The sequence below is a fragment of the Achroia grisella genome, unplaced genomic scaffold (assembly GCF_030625045.1).
Source record: "Achroia grisella isolate CSIRO2021 unplaced genomic scaffold, CSIRO_AGI_Agris_v1 utg359, whole genome shotgun sequence".
Lineage (NCBI taxonomy): Eukaryota > Metazoa > Arthropoda > Insecta > Lepidoptera > Pyralidae > Achroia > Achroia grisella.
Window position 1 is genome coordinate 152,722 of NW_026712817.1, and position 15,675 is coordinate 168,396.

A 15,675-nucleotide genomic window follows, 5' to 3' on the forward strand; every position below is an offset into this window, starting at 1 on the left:
TTTTAAGCATTGTAATACTGCAGCGATGTGTATTTATAGGAGATTGGTTGATTATCACAATAAATAACTACACAGTAAAGTAACATACTTTGTTCTTATTATTGCTAAAAATGCATATACTTACTCACTTATTCACAAAAACAAACTTATATTACTGAATAAGATGATCAGAAACACTAAATATAGAGAAAATAATAAGGGAAGCACAGAGTAGATAACACCGGTAATCGGTAGCACTATGGTCGACCACAGATTCAACTTGTGTCAGTATCTGTCCGTCTGTCGTAAATTATTCCAATATTATATGATACTCTTTCAAATTAGGAATTTTATTTCATTAAAAATTAGGATTAAATAGTTGATAGCTAAAATAATTGAACGTTGATTTTTATGAATAAGGAAGGCAGTGTTTTAGATCTTTCGAACTATCGAGATCAACCCCTACTATAGATAAATTGTGAGGGGGTATAATTTATTCGAATCAATTGTTAGCACCACGGATAATTGCCAACGAATACAATACAGGCACAATACATTAGCATAAACTTATCATAGAATATGATAACATTCTTAACTTAACACAATGTGCCGTTGATTTCGTGTAGTAACAATATTAAATCTCGGCTTATCACGTCCTTAAAACTAGCGATAAAGGTGAAACTATAATAATATACAAAAAGATAGCTTAGTGACTAAATATATGACTGATGCATTAAATCTCATAGGAGTTACAAGATTAGACAAAGCAGAGCTAACACAGAACGTCCGCCGAGTGTGTTCACAACAATCGAACTGACAATATTTTTTCCAAACATATTGTAATTTATGACAAAAATTCAATCTCTAAATTTATTTAACACACAAATACCTAATAATTTATTGGAAGACTAATGTTTGTATGATTGAGGAAGTAAGTACTAAGTAATTAGCTCTCTGATTAAATTGAATAGTTTGGTATTTAATATTCTATAAGATTCTCATAAATACCAAGATAATTTGGCAGTGAACTGATATAGTAGACTCGAGTTAGGCGCCTCACATGCGTCGTAAGTTACAGATCTACCGTATTTATTGTCACACAGTTAGTATTAAAAACCTAATCACAGATTTAATTTATGTATTTTATACAAAGAGAGTTTTAAAAACATAGATAAAAAAATAAAGTAGAAAACAGAAAAGCCACGTTTTTTACGTAACCAGGATAAGGCAGATTTATCCAGATCAAGTGATGAGTACAAGGCCTACCTCATGCATTGAAAATAAGGCAAATTGCGGTATCCCATCGCTCACTGATAAATAAGACATGAAGTTACGAAAGTGAGACGGTCAGTCAGTAATCTCGAAAGACGATTATAAGGCAGACATGCAGACGTCTTCTTTATATCTCTCGTAACTAGGGTGAGATATAAAAGTCTCACGTGACGGGTGTAAGGCAGATGGCTGCCTCATATGAGTTTAAGGCAGGCGAACGGTTGCTTCGCGCAATAAGTGTGAGATAGACAGGCAGGTATCTCGTGTGACGAATGTAAGGCAGGTGTCTGCCTCTTACGAGTGTAAGGTAGGTGGCGGAAGGCTCAAGTAGCGGCTGCAAGGCAGGCGGGAGTCTGCGCGACTACACACGCTGTCCGCAGCAGTTCACCGCCACTCTCTGTGATGGCGACTTTCTTATGATAATTTATGAGATCAGCTGAAACAATGTAAACAAATTATTAATAGCATATCGAGTTTCTTAGCATTCCATGGAATCACTGCGAGGGTGCCAGCTCTATTATGTGGCAGAGAGAGAAATTACGAGCGGTTCCCGGGACTTGTGTCCCGGGTGTCCGTTTAAGGAGCACCATGCCGACGTACGACAATAAAAAAATTAAAATATTTTTTTATTTAAACGTACTCTCATATGCATTTCGTGAAAAGTCATTAATTTGAAATTATAAACAGACACTTAATTCTATTCATAAATTATAATAATGTGTTTATCTAGTGATAATTTATAGTCTTCTTGTGGTTAGTCTGCGTTCCGAATAAAAAAAAATGTGCCTATTCAAAAGTGCTTATATATATCAAGTTATTTAACTAAAGATTATTTGTCTTTCTATTTAGTTGTATAATATATATACATTTATACCTAATGTGTCATGTGTGGGTTGGTCCGCCCCCAGCAGCCGGTAGCCGACCCCTCCTGTCTCTATGAGGTAGTGCTTGCAGCGACCACCCTCGCGGTACGAGATCGCATATCCCCACACGCGCTCCGAGATACGGACCAAGAAGCTACCCGCCGGCTGACCAGACAGAATCTGCTCTGCTTCTGATCGGGTGATCAGACCTGCCATTACAAAGGTTCATGAGCGATCATTGTTAGTAATGTGGGCTACTGTGGTCTGCGTTATTGACTGAACCAATAACGCAGGCGGGAGCACTAAGCTCAATTTCATTATCATCAATGAAGAAAATATTCATTAGTTTAACCATAGCAGTCTTTAGGCGTACCTCATCATAAAAGCATTCCTTCATTATTTTTAACTCTGGTATAAACCAGAGTATATTAAGATAAGGTGCGTGTTCTGAAGTATAAATTTGGAGATCTAAATATCAAAATTATTGGATAAATTTTGTACATATTCGTCTTATAATTTGAGAAGCAGATAATCTAACGGTTTCTGTGATAAAATGCGGTAACTATCACCTATATTCATGAACAGCACTGCTCAACAGTGTCCCAATATATATTATTGTTATCAGGAGTTGCCATTTTAAAGATTAAGGCGTTATGACTTCGTGTACTGGAATTTTCCTGCTCACCATTCAAATTAGACTAAAGATTAGAATTGCAACATGCTGACAAAATTAGGTGATAAAGAGTTGCAACAGAGTTTTACGAGCTATTAAGAGTAAAAATGATTTAATTGCCTTATTATCTTAGAGTGACGGTTGACTGGTAAAGAATGACATCCGGCATAAAGTCCGCCATGTAATTGTTTTCAAAAGAAAAATGGAACAAATAAAAATTACATATTTGTAACAAAATAATAATTCACCATGAAACCATTCTATGGGTTTATTGTTATCATCGAGCCCCACGCCTCGCTTCAGTTCCTGTGTCCTGAACCACTCCATCACCGCCTCTCTGCTTGGTGGTTTTCCAGCTGAAAGTATGTATTTAAAAATAATTATCGAACCTACTCGTAATTCAATGTTCTCAATAGTTCTCAACTTGATTGCACTCAGTTGCATATTATTATTTCTTTCAGAAAACTAGAGCCATATTATAAATACCTTATAGACTAACATACATATGAAATAATATTTAAGTAGAGTAGTAGAAAAAATACAAGTAAATATATATGTGAGTTATATGCACTAGGCTACTAACAGTCCTGTCTTGAGTCGCACAAATGACGCAGACTAGTGACTAACATTCTGGTTAGTTGCAGGGATACTTGATGACACCACGAGGTATGTCCAAGAGATTTGTCGTCGACGAGATATAAGTTACAAAAAAAATCTCGTGCCTCATAATAAAAACTAATTTACTACGAAGATGTTACGCGTGCGTGTACGAAAATTCTAGAACATTCTCGTTAAGTGATTCGCAATTTTCTCTACTCTCAGCGAATTGTTTATATGTACGTAGTCTAAGAGTGCGCAGCGCGTTTACATTTGGATATCGGAGTAGATAGACTACGATACCCAGCGAACTGCTTAAATGAGTGGACGTAGCCTAAGAGCTCTGATCTGAATATAATATAAGAACTGGTAGGAAAGTTACCTTGCGGCTGGGGTGGTGGTTGGACTCCCCGCAGTTCTGTGCTACGCCGATGAGCCTCTCGCGCTTGTCGTGCGATTTGACGCATCGTAGCTTCTGCTTCTTTTGCTTTGCGCTCTGTGGTAATAATAATATCCGTGTTGTGATCAAATCTTAAAATTAATTTTAACATAAATACGACAAAGCGACATTCATTCAATTCTTGCATATCATATATTTTTTGACAGCCGCGGCTTCGGTTATCTAGCGATTTAGCACACTTTACTTCGCTTATGATCGCTGGATCAATTCCTCGCACGGTACAAACATTTGTATTCATGAGTATGATTGTTTGTATCGGTCTGGCTGTGAAAAAATGTATATAATATTTCAAATTATATTAATTATACACAAGCTCTACTTAGCTTGGGATTAGATGGCTTGTGTAAAATGTTCAGGGCATTATATTATTATTATATATTATTCCAACATTATGTGTCTTAAACAAAACAGTTAATAGATCTCCTTTGATGATATTTTTATTCTTGTAAATTAACGGATAAAGCGAACGCTGCAATACTTATTGATTAGACAATCAAATCGGCAAATAATAAATGTTAAAATTATTTAAATTAAGATCAAAATAGTTTGCGTACCTTGGTCGAGCCAGGCGCGGTCGTCGTCCCTGATCTGGTTGTCGCGGAGAGCACGAGCGCGTCTCGCGCGCAGTCCGCGCAGCAAGTCTCCAGCACGGGCCGCAGCCACGCGCCGCTCCCACGCCGCCACCCGCGTGCTCACGCCGGCCGCACAACCCCCGCCCAGTTCCTGCACACACACACACAGATTAGTAGCCTTTACACGATATGTTCTTTCACGTACGATCAGAATTTGATGATCAATTTAGCGCGGAAAAGACAGCGCACGTCAATACGACGCATTTCCATTTTACCTCTTACCATTTTTCCCCGCATTCCAAGTCAACCAGCCGATTTCGCTTGTTGTTTTTGATTATTGTTATTTATTCCCCCGCCACCTCATGACGGATATAAGCTAATTCCGTCGTGAGGTGGCGGAGGAACCTCAAACCTCCTGTTTTAATTTTCCTGACCTTGTCCTATTGATTGTTTGGGTTCGCCGTAACGTGTATTTTTTAACTACATTATTCATCTCACAATGGAAACCGCGACACCTTTATTCACTTCGCCCTCAATGGGTGCTGAATACTCAATTGAAATTAAATTAATGCTATTACCATAGATAACAAAACTAACCTGTAATACATCTCTCTTGCCTTCGATAAAGTTGAAATGCAAGGTATTCTTGTTGAGGTCCAACTTCAAGGTGTCACTACAGTAGTCCGCGCTGTCGCCAATATCCCTCATGCCATTGTCAGAGATCTTCACCTCAGGCTCCAAGGCCTCGATTCTCTGACGAAGTTCATCCACTGTGCAGTATATTTCTAAAGTATCTTCTAATGGGTCTAATGTTTTCGGTGACAGATCAAATTTCTGAAAAGAATGACACAAATATTTCTTTAAAAAACATTGATTACCAAAGTGCACACTGTTTTAATTCGTCTGCACAGTTTATTAATTTTCATACAACATTCAAGAATTTAAAGACCAGAGACCAACAACCCGCAAGTTACCTGTCACGGCATATGTCGGCCATCTTGCCCACCAGAAATGTAATGTACGTTTTAACGTAACGTTAATTGTTATTGTATGTATGTTTATATAAATGTAATGGTTGTCAATTAAAAAAAGTTCCTTTTTGTTTAAGTTGCTAGGTGCACGCAAGGTAGTCAGTACCTACTCCATAAAAACATATTCAAGGTTTTTATTAGATACAGAATCAAAACTGCGCTGGTATTAAAAAACCCAATAACACATTATGATAATACAAATGTAAGTGCAAAGAATGAGACAGATAAAATATATGTTAGTTTAAACAACATCTCTGATAATAGTGCTCATTCAATATATACCTACTCGTATACCCTAAATTATCTTATCGTATATATACATTTTATGTGAAGTGGAAAGGATGTCAGTGTCGTTTCAGTTTTGTGATTTTTTCACAATGTTTATTATACTCGGGAAAATCCAATACCTAATTAGTTAACAATTTTTCAGTACTACGTGCCTACTTTAAGTGAAATCTTTTACAAATACTAAACGGTTTTGTTAATAGTTTTTTTGTTTGTTTTATTCCTATGGTTATCCTTACTATGTAGTTTGATACTCTAAAGCTTTTGTCACAATTATTATTAGGTTTAGATATTGATGATTTTATTATAAATTACCTGCTACTCGCGACTTTGTCCGCTGTATTGAGATAAAAGATAGCTTATGCAATAGTCTTCAAGCAAATTTTCATTAAGATTCGTTCATAAGTTTAGTAGTGATAAAGTAACAAGCAGATAGATAAATACATTTATAATATTGGTATGGATTCGCTTTTTCTTTGACTTTAACAAACACACAAACATTGTAACAAGTAAAAAAAGCGTATAAACATTAAATATATCTACGAATATTGTATTCATACAAAAGCGTGTGCGGGTTGTTTTTAAGAAACAAGGACGAGAATCTTCTGTTCGATCGCCATGTATGTCCATATATATTTTGGTCATTTATGGATCGAGTTTAAAAAATATTTTTTTATATTATTATTTATTTACTTACACAACTATTATTACAGGCCTAAGCCCAATACAATAGTGTATCTAATTCTATATTATACATGTTCGTTAATATAACATATAACATACAATGTTGTTTTTGTGAATTCACACAGACTACACACAAACAAATCCGTTGTCTCTGCTATTTTATTGAGAGTGATATGAATAGTTTATGCCTTTACCTGTTCTAAACTGTCGAGTGGTTTGTAGTCTATGAGCTGTGTGAGTTCCTTCTCCACTGATTTCCTGAGCTGGTGGGCTTCCTCACGCGCCTGAGCAAACACCCGCTGCCTTGCTTCCTCCGTCAGTATAGTGTCTATCGACTTGTCATCTGGATGTTCACCCATCACCCACACCTGCAATCAAGGATAAAAATACGTATAATTATATACTACTACTATACCCGAGAAAACATGTTTTGCCATATAAATGATTTCTGGATAGAGTCACTCTTATGTCTTAGGGGTATAAAAACAGCTTAGTACCCATTCTCAGACGTTCTAAATATACACCAAAAATGACCTAACCTAACAATGTATGACTAGGTCATGTAAGTTATCATAGAGAGCGGTACATAGCGCCAAACGCGCCAGTGAATGCGAGGAGAACATTCGACTGAAGGAAAGGAAAACTTGTTAGTAATGTGGACTATTGTGGACTAATAATTTCTTGTCAACAAGTTTCTGTGTCAAGTGTTCTTCTTCAATTCTTCTCATCTCGAAATCATTCCGAACTGACGGTAGATTTGACATAAAGATATTTAGTAACAAAAAAGATATTTTGTATGTGGAAAAATTTGAAATTTGAATGACCTCATTGCTAGCAATGTCATCATGTTAAATTCCTAGTGAATTTGCCACGACAGTCATCCTCCACCGATGCCCCGCCAGTGTATACCGCTATCGCAGGCGGGTGCACAATCGCATTATCATCCCTTACCAAAGAAAAAACATTCAGCTAAAATTTAAAAAATCGATTAAACCGAATAATGTGGCCGGACTTATATTATTCACAGTTTCCATTAGCAGTATAAAGTACAGCAATCAATCCACTGCACCTAATAAAGAAACGAGGCATTCAGCAATTGTGGCGACTTTTATTAATTACCGGCACTCCGGATATGGCATTGAACTCAAGATACAGAACACATTGTATTCTGTTTGATACAAAGGTCCCTCATGTAGTGTAACCATATGTAAATGTAATTAAGATACGTCTGATTTGACCACTTTTTTAGTGATCTTTTAGATGCCAAGAGAATTCTATTTAGAATGGTTTTTTTTGCGTCTATCATATACGATAGCATTAAATAACTTTTCTTCTATGAAAATTTTGTTCAAAAAGTTTTATTTTATTCTATAATAAATCTTAATTTCTTTCATTTTAATGATAAAATTTGGACCAATTCAAGCCTGTGTCATTTATAAAATAACTAATCTAAGTTGGTTTAGAATTTTTAAATACGTTAGCGGTTTTACTTTGATGTAAATATGAACAAAATATGACAGACAATATCATTTATTGAGTGCAAAAAAATATTACGGTACATTCCATAATGTACACCACACACACACACACACACACACCCCACCATATAGCTAATCTATACATACCCCAATGAACGAAACCTTCACGCCATTGTCAGTGCTCTATTAAATCAGTCAAACAGGTTTTGTTAGATAATCATCAGTTATATCTTTTTATCTAACTATACATTAACCAAAGCTGCACAGACAGAGATACTTTCTGTTTCTCCGCCATACTGGATATTTCTAAAATCTACTTAACTGATTTTTTAAATCCTTTTCCAATATCAGGTTCATTATCAGATAGTAAAATAGGCCATATGCGGGCAATATCGCGGGAAACGATTAATATTGACTTTTACTATTTTTTTAACTCTAACTCTAACTAACATAAGATGCCAAGTAGTATAAGAGTTCAGTAACGTAGAAACGAACTCTTTAGTATTACATGGAGTCCATTTTGAGGGAAACTTCGAGCAGTGTGACCTGGTTGTAGATTTAAGGGCCTTTTGCTGAACGCTGACCATGACCCTTCGTGTTTTTCTCCCGGCCCAGCCTAACCTGGTAATAGCCTGCTAGTACAGCTTTACATACGCGTTCTATTACAGAACCCATTGAATTTCTAAACAGGCCAAGATTTTTCAGATGACCTCTCGCTCTCACTTCGACCGCATATAAATTAACCACAGCCATTGATGGATGGATTTTTTTACTTTACATTATGTTTACTTAAAATGGTAAACCGACTTCACATATCATATTAATATGGGACATAAAAAAAATCCAAAGCACAGTAACGAGTTATAAAGGGATTAAACAAACGAAGTGATAAAATAGAATAATGATGAAAGTATTGAATGTGAACATCCAAAAATGCAATGCAAGAGATGTTCGCCAATCGGCATTGAAAGCTTTAGCCATTATTTTGCAATACGATGATTGCATGAATGGCGATTGTAAAGGTCACAATGAGTACTCAAGGCCAATATATGACAAAAAACACTTAAGTTATTAATGGAAAATAAATTAGCGTTTAGAGGGATAGTTTTTTATGATAGTCAAGGGGCGTGCTCTGCCAAAGCACTTAGTATAGATGTACAATTGTACATGTATAATATCTAGTGGTCGCCCAGTGTCCAAAATTTGAAGCATAATTAATTATTCGTCTGGGTATGTATGTATTTATTTACAAGAAATGAACCTTATAAAAATGAGCCCACGACCTTCAGGCGTAGAGCTTTGTGCTAAACCATCAGACCACTGAGCCTGTTGGTTTATAGTTATGGTACATACATATTATAGTCCAGAAAACGAAGAAATTCAAAGACTTGTAATACAGCCGATGCCAGGGCGGAAAAATCTCAATCAAAAATATAATGTTGTCCCTAGTATCTACAGTACATAATAAGGGTAACTGAACTTACCCAAGGCTCTCCATCCTCGCCCTTAAGGAATTGCACTTGTTTCTTGACGTTCTTCTGGAATTTGGGCCGTTCATCATCTTTGCTCACCTTCTGGTCCCACGCCTGCCAGCGACGCACCTGCAATCATTTTCAGAAACATTATGACATGTCGATGATTAATTTGAATAGTGGTCACCCAGTGGTCGAAATTCGACCATAATTAATTTAAAATTCAGTAAGACTGTAACAATCTGCAGATTTTGCAACCAGAGGAGGAAACGCCACTACACATCTTATGTAGTTGTAGTCCACTCATGCATACACGAAATATCTCCTTTGGAAAGTATACACTCTATCCTGAGGAGATAAAAACTATCGCCTCTAAGAATATCCTTCAATTCTTGTCCCTTCCGGGTCAAGGGAAAATGGCGAGCACAATAGATCTATGCAGGTCGCAGTGTCATAGGTCTCTGTTCCTAACAATAGCCCGAAACCCCAAATTATAAGAAAAAGACTAGACAAATAATATTTAAATATATTAATAATTTCTGTTAATAAATATTAATAAGTTCTCTATTTGACCATAGACTTTAACAATAAACAAATATATGAAAACGCGCAAAACATTAAACTTTACACACACTATCATGTGTGCAATGTAATTTTTTTATTGATTTAATGTATTTTTAAGTATAATTTAAAAAAATATTAGCACTCTGCACTCCTTATCTATGTAAACTATAAGTGTACGGAATTTCATATTCCTCCGTACCCGCAATTTTCGTAAAAAGAGTAACAAAGTTTTTGGTTCACGTATTAATATATACATATCTTTATTTTGCTCAGCTATGTTGTCATTATCATCATATACAACATATAGAATGTCGAGTTATATAGTATCTGTCTTCTGACACCGACGACGGCGCGACGGAATCAAAATGGTCGAGTTCAAAATGGTCTATGCGACCATTTTAAACAAACATGCGACATATTGAATTCATACATATTTTTATAATCTAAAAACTTGTATTAAAACTACATTATGTTTATACATTTTAATACAATTACATATTCAAATATGTGTCAGTTATCTAGTACTTGTACATAGTATAGGACCGTGTAATAAGAAATAGTCGATTGAAACCAATTTAAAACAAACACTTAGTTGATTCATTCATATCATTAAACTTAATTGCTAACAATGTACCATGGCAGTTTGACTTCCACAAGGTTTCCCCTGGCAACCGTCGTCATTTGATCAATTGATGATTTGTCTTGATTTTGATAAATAGTAATTTATATTATCGTAAATAAAATAAAAAATTCTTGAGATGAAGTGATTAGCTATATAAATACTCACGTCCCTGATTATCTACCGGTGCTATTGAACTATATATAGTTGTTAGGATAAGTAGATACTTAAATTCGCATTATAAATACATTCCCCGAGCCGAGTATAAGTGAAATGAGCAAGTTCTGAGTCATACTCGTAGGTTTATTCCAGGAACCGCTTTGTTAGTAATATCAGTATGACTGGAGGGTTATTATTCACTAACCACTTTAAAGAACACTGAAATCAACATTCAATTGTACATTTTACAAATAGGTAGAATAAAGAATTAACTAATATTATATGTCATAATAATAAAAATATAACTACTCGCTGTCTGTACATGTTTTTATGAAATAACCTATGGTTGGGAAACGTAACATAACCCAAAACAATAATCGAGTCTACACCCATATTGCGAAACGTGTTTCACCTCTAAACGAGGCATCATCATTGGATAGAGGTCGGATATAACTTGAAGCCCAGTGCTGACTTCGGCGACCAAACTAGCAAAAACGACTCTAGCAATTTGGTCGCCGAACAGTAAGCACGTCGCAATATGGGTGGATACTCAATAACGTTCGGAATTTGATCACCAACAGAGAAGGTTTCAAGAAGAAGAAGAAGGAGAACGCTTCCAATAAAGGTTTCCACAATAAATCTCAGTCTCACACATGCTAATGGTAGCGGAGTTGAAAAAGATATTATAGATGCATTAAATAATGAAATGGGTTTCCGCAAAAGAACATCTAATTCGATAAAAAATTTCTCAAACATTGTGGTAAGCTTCACTTAAAATTTAGTATTTGCTTTAATCGTTTAACAATTTTTGTGCTTTTGTTTGCAATGCGATTCTTTGTTTATAAAAAAATATATAAAAAAAATTGTATAGTTTAGAATATTATTTTATGAAACACACTGATTGCAATATTTCATCCGTAATGTGTTACATAATTACATGATTTATTAAAAAAAAACAACTGTCATTAAATTGTATAAATGTAAATAAATTACATTAAATAAGTCTGCTTTCCATACTGAATTATATGAAAATCAATGTAAATTATCAAAAAATATTCAATAACAATAAACGTTTTGATTTATTATAATTATGTAGAAGTTTATTGTTTTCTTTATCTTCAGTAACACATTATATCAATAGTTAAATTACACAGTCAAGGTTCATTTCACCGGCAAATTACATCTATTCGTAATTAAACAAAAACTGCCGTAAAATTTTTATAATGTGGCAACACTGTACTGTTGTAAACACATTGAGAAGTTCGGACACAGTTGGGTAAGTAGCTGACTCCGTAAGCATGACTACGGTAACATCACAGAGTATCGTCCATAGTCTTGACTAACTTCTTAGAAAGATTATCACAATAAAACTATAATATTTTATTTATGTATGTTATACAATACTCGTTAATTATTTTTTTAGAAAAGAAATTATCTTTTTTTAAATAAGCAGTTCTTAATAATCTCATTTATTCTATGACACATTTGGAACGCAGTTTCATCAAAAGAAGAATGAGCGAGAAACTTGTGGTTTGTTCTTTTAAATTAATTACGAATGTTTTTCAGAACGTATTTAAGACTTTTATGTGAATACGTACTGCCAAATGTGAATACAATCTGAAGAATTTACTTTTATACTGACAACAGAAATATTAACATGGCATACCTATTGATTTTGTTAAAATTGATATTATAGATTAAAAAGAAAATTATTATAATTTTTATGATTTGGCAAAAGTAAATATTTAACTGGCTTTTAAATAATGAGTTGTTGTTTTATAATCTAATATTCATATAGTAACTGTATATTTACTTAATATATCATTAGAATAATTAAACAAATATATTTATGTTATTATTTTGTTTATAGTACATTGTAAAGAGGAAGGAAAATAGTTTGAAATAAGCATATTTGAAATAGGTATACCAATTGTATTATATGATATTTCATATATGTATATGTATATATATATATATATATATTGTGTACCTGTTCTTCTCGCATCTTGCAGAATAGTGTCTGTTTCTGAGTTTCATCGAGCTCGGCGAGGATCTCCGGGTCCACCCACATGTCACGCAGTATCTGCTGCAACATGGTGACAGCCCTGGAAAGAAGAAAAAATAATATATATTTTCTGGACATACTCCAAAACATCTAGACAAACTTAGGTAGGTATATTGCGAATTTCCTAAAAATTCGCAATATAAATAAGTATAAGTTAGCGCTAATATATATAAGTTCGCGAGTATAGAGTTAGTTGATAGATCAGGGTAGCTCAGAACAATAAAGTAAAGAGGTGTATACACATACATATACATAATTATGTTTTTTTTTATATTAATGGAATGGTCCACCTGCCTGCGCTAACGGATTACGCTGGCGGGGTACCAGTGGAGGATAATAAGATGAACACGAGGTCAGGTCAGTTGGCCCATCGTAACAAATTGACGAGGAATTTATCACAATAGTTTTCAGGGAAAACCGCGTGGAGGTCAACCTAACATGCGTAGATATCATCTATAGATGGCGCTCTAGTGGTAGAATGTGGAAAGCGCATTCTTTTTATTTATGATTTTTGTAATTGTTGAGTTTAATACAGATACCTCATATCTAAACCAATGTTTTACTTATAATTAATAAAAAACATTAAAAAACAATATCATCCCATCGTACCTATAAAGTGCATAATACACCTTTATCACATTTTTTATATTAATTGTATGTTTAGGTATTAGGTATATATTATATATTCACCCAATAGTAATGTTTGTAGATTACTACAATTTTTTTCGTAAGCATGATAAGTCAATCAAAAATAAGTATTTGTGATTTTATAAGTATAGTGCATATACGAATACATACTAGTTCTTTTTGGTTTCCGTGCTCCCAACCCCAAAGATACAGGTCTGACCTAGTTTGAGAACTACCAATAATACTAATGGAATTCCAATGTAAATAAAGTAAGTAAATAAATAATGTAAAATTATAAGTAATGGAATCGAAGTAATCAGCAGGACAATGTGCCTGAAAATATATGGTCAATATAGAAATATAACATGACATATATGCAAAACAAAATTGTTGTTATTCTTATTATAGTGCTTATTGTAATGTTCATACTTAATTGTTACCGCTTTCCTTAAGGCTAAATAGCTAAATTAGCTATTCGACAACCGGTAATGTGAGTTTATAACATTAAATATTTGATTGAACTATACTTTGTTCAAAGTTATCTTTATTACCTCTGTATCACTTATTTAAGTCGCTGAAGTGCTAGTTTTGTTACGCTATGTTTCGGTGTTAGATATATCAGAATAGCAATGTCTGTGGCCTGACGTTGTGAAATGATGTTCTTGCTGCTTATGGTATTATTGATGGTGTTAGATCTTACGATTAACTGCACCTTGTAGAGCTTGTTTACCATTCCGATTTTTTATTTTGAAGCTAAATACTTCAATGCACATAATACAATAATAATAAAATCTAAAGCTTTTTTTTCGGTATCCATCAGTACGTTGGATTGGTTTGTTGGTTTAATTTATATTTATTATAATATTGGTGGATATGGGGTAGCATATTTAGGTGAAGATCTCCTTACAAAAGGTAATAAATAACATTTGTTGATATTAACAGCATGCGGCATTTTCACCTAACTGGTAGAAAATGTATATATGGACATATTTATACATATAAACTCTAATCGAAAGGCGGGATGCCGATTGAGTTTCCATATTGATAGTCTATAAACCTCTTGGGAACCGCAATTTCCGAGTATATAAAACTAATACGGTAGTGGTTGACCTACCGGTATATAAATGGTAAATACCTTGTAATTAAAAATAAGTATTTCCCGCAACTACATCAATTCAATATGGTAAGGAATTTGTAGGATACTTAAGTAATTGAATAAACTATATTCTATTTAGAAAAATTTCTAAAATTTTCTAATATATATCAAAACTTTGTAGTTTTGCCACTTTTGTAGTTGCAACACCATATAAAAGTTATTATTAATTATCAATGAAGCTTATATGCCATTAATAAGTTCAAGGTATCTGAATATTAGTATGTATTATAGTATGTTATTTGTGATATTAGATAAGAAACATTATTCTTTTCAAAATCATCATCGAGAATACTCTAACCTCATATTTTGAAAACGAATAAATTTAATATATCGTTATATATTGATATTAAATAAAAATCTTTTATTTGTTTATTATGAAGTCAAGTTTTTTGTGTAAATTTTTAGTTTTCTGTTCACTTTACTGACTATTGTTTTTTTTTTAAATCATATACCTATTTAGCTGTCTGTCGGCCGCACTCACAGACATTCTTCAAATTATCGCTAATAAATTATCATATTATTTTAATTAATCAAATAATCAGTAATAGGTTTTTCTCAGTAAGAATGTTTTAAAATATAAAGGTAACTCCAGAAACTTTGATATTTTAACGTCGCTATTACAGTATTACTACATACAAACAGACACTACCACATTATAAACATATTTAATGTTTATGGCAAATGATATACGAGTATATTATGAAAGGAATGTCGACCATTCAAAACATTATTGAAAAGAAATGGCTTATTATTAATATAAACATCCATATAAAATTTATCGGAAGTATGTTTAAACATTCTTCGAGATGATAACTGATGTTCATATTCGAGTTATGCATTACTACCAATACATTGTGAGAAGATTGCTAGTAATGTACATGTTAGGTTGACCTCCACGCAGAAACCATCATCATAAATTCCTGGTAAATTTGTCACGATAGGCTGGCTGACCTGACCTCATGTTCATCTTGGTGGCCCGCTAGGGTAACCCATTAGCGCAGACGGACGCACCATTCTATTATCATTCATTAAAAAATACTATATTGATGAGAAAATATAATATATTCTTTAAGTTTTCAATAAAAGCATTATCTGAATGTGGCTCTATTTTTTATGTCA

General features: G+C 33.8%; 1 protein-coding gene across 1 annotated transcript in view; it reads right to left on the minus strand.

Moving 5' to 3' along the window:
- The window catches only part of LOC131843955 (SH2 domain-containing protein 4B-like), a 73,075-nt gene continuing 57,400 nt past the window's right edge, over window positions 1–15,675 (minus strand). The window contains exons 3-11 of the mRNA XM_059192740.1: window positions 12,699–12,813; window positions 9,379–9,495; window positions 6,611–6,784; window positions 5,014–5,250; window positions 4,399–4,567; window positions 3,767–3,880; window positions 3,036–3,143; window positions 2,126–2,323; window positions 1–1,687 (exon numbers count right to left, since the gene is read on the minus strand). Of these exons, the coding sequence (XP_059048723.1) occupies window positions 1,575–1,687; window positions 2,126–2,323; window positions 3,036–3,143; window positions 3,767–3,880; window positions 4,399–4,567; window positions 5,014–5,250; window positions 6,611–6,784; window positions 9,379–9,495; window positions 12,699–12,803 (1,335 nt within the window). The 5' untranslated portion in view covers window positions 12,804–12,813 and the 3' untranslated portion in view covers window positions 1–1,574. The remainder of the gene's footprint in view (window positions 1,688–2,125; window positions 2,324–3,035; window positions 3,144–3,766; window positions 3,881–4,398; window positions 4,568–5,013; window positions 5,251–6,610; window positions 6,785–9,378; window positions 9,496–12,698; window positions 12,814–15,675) is intronic.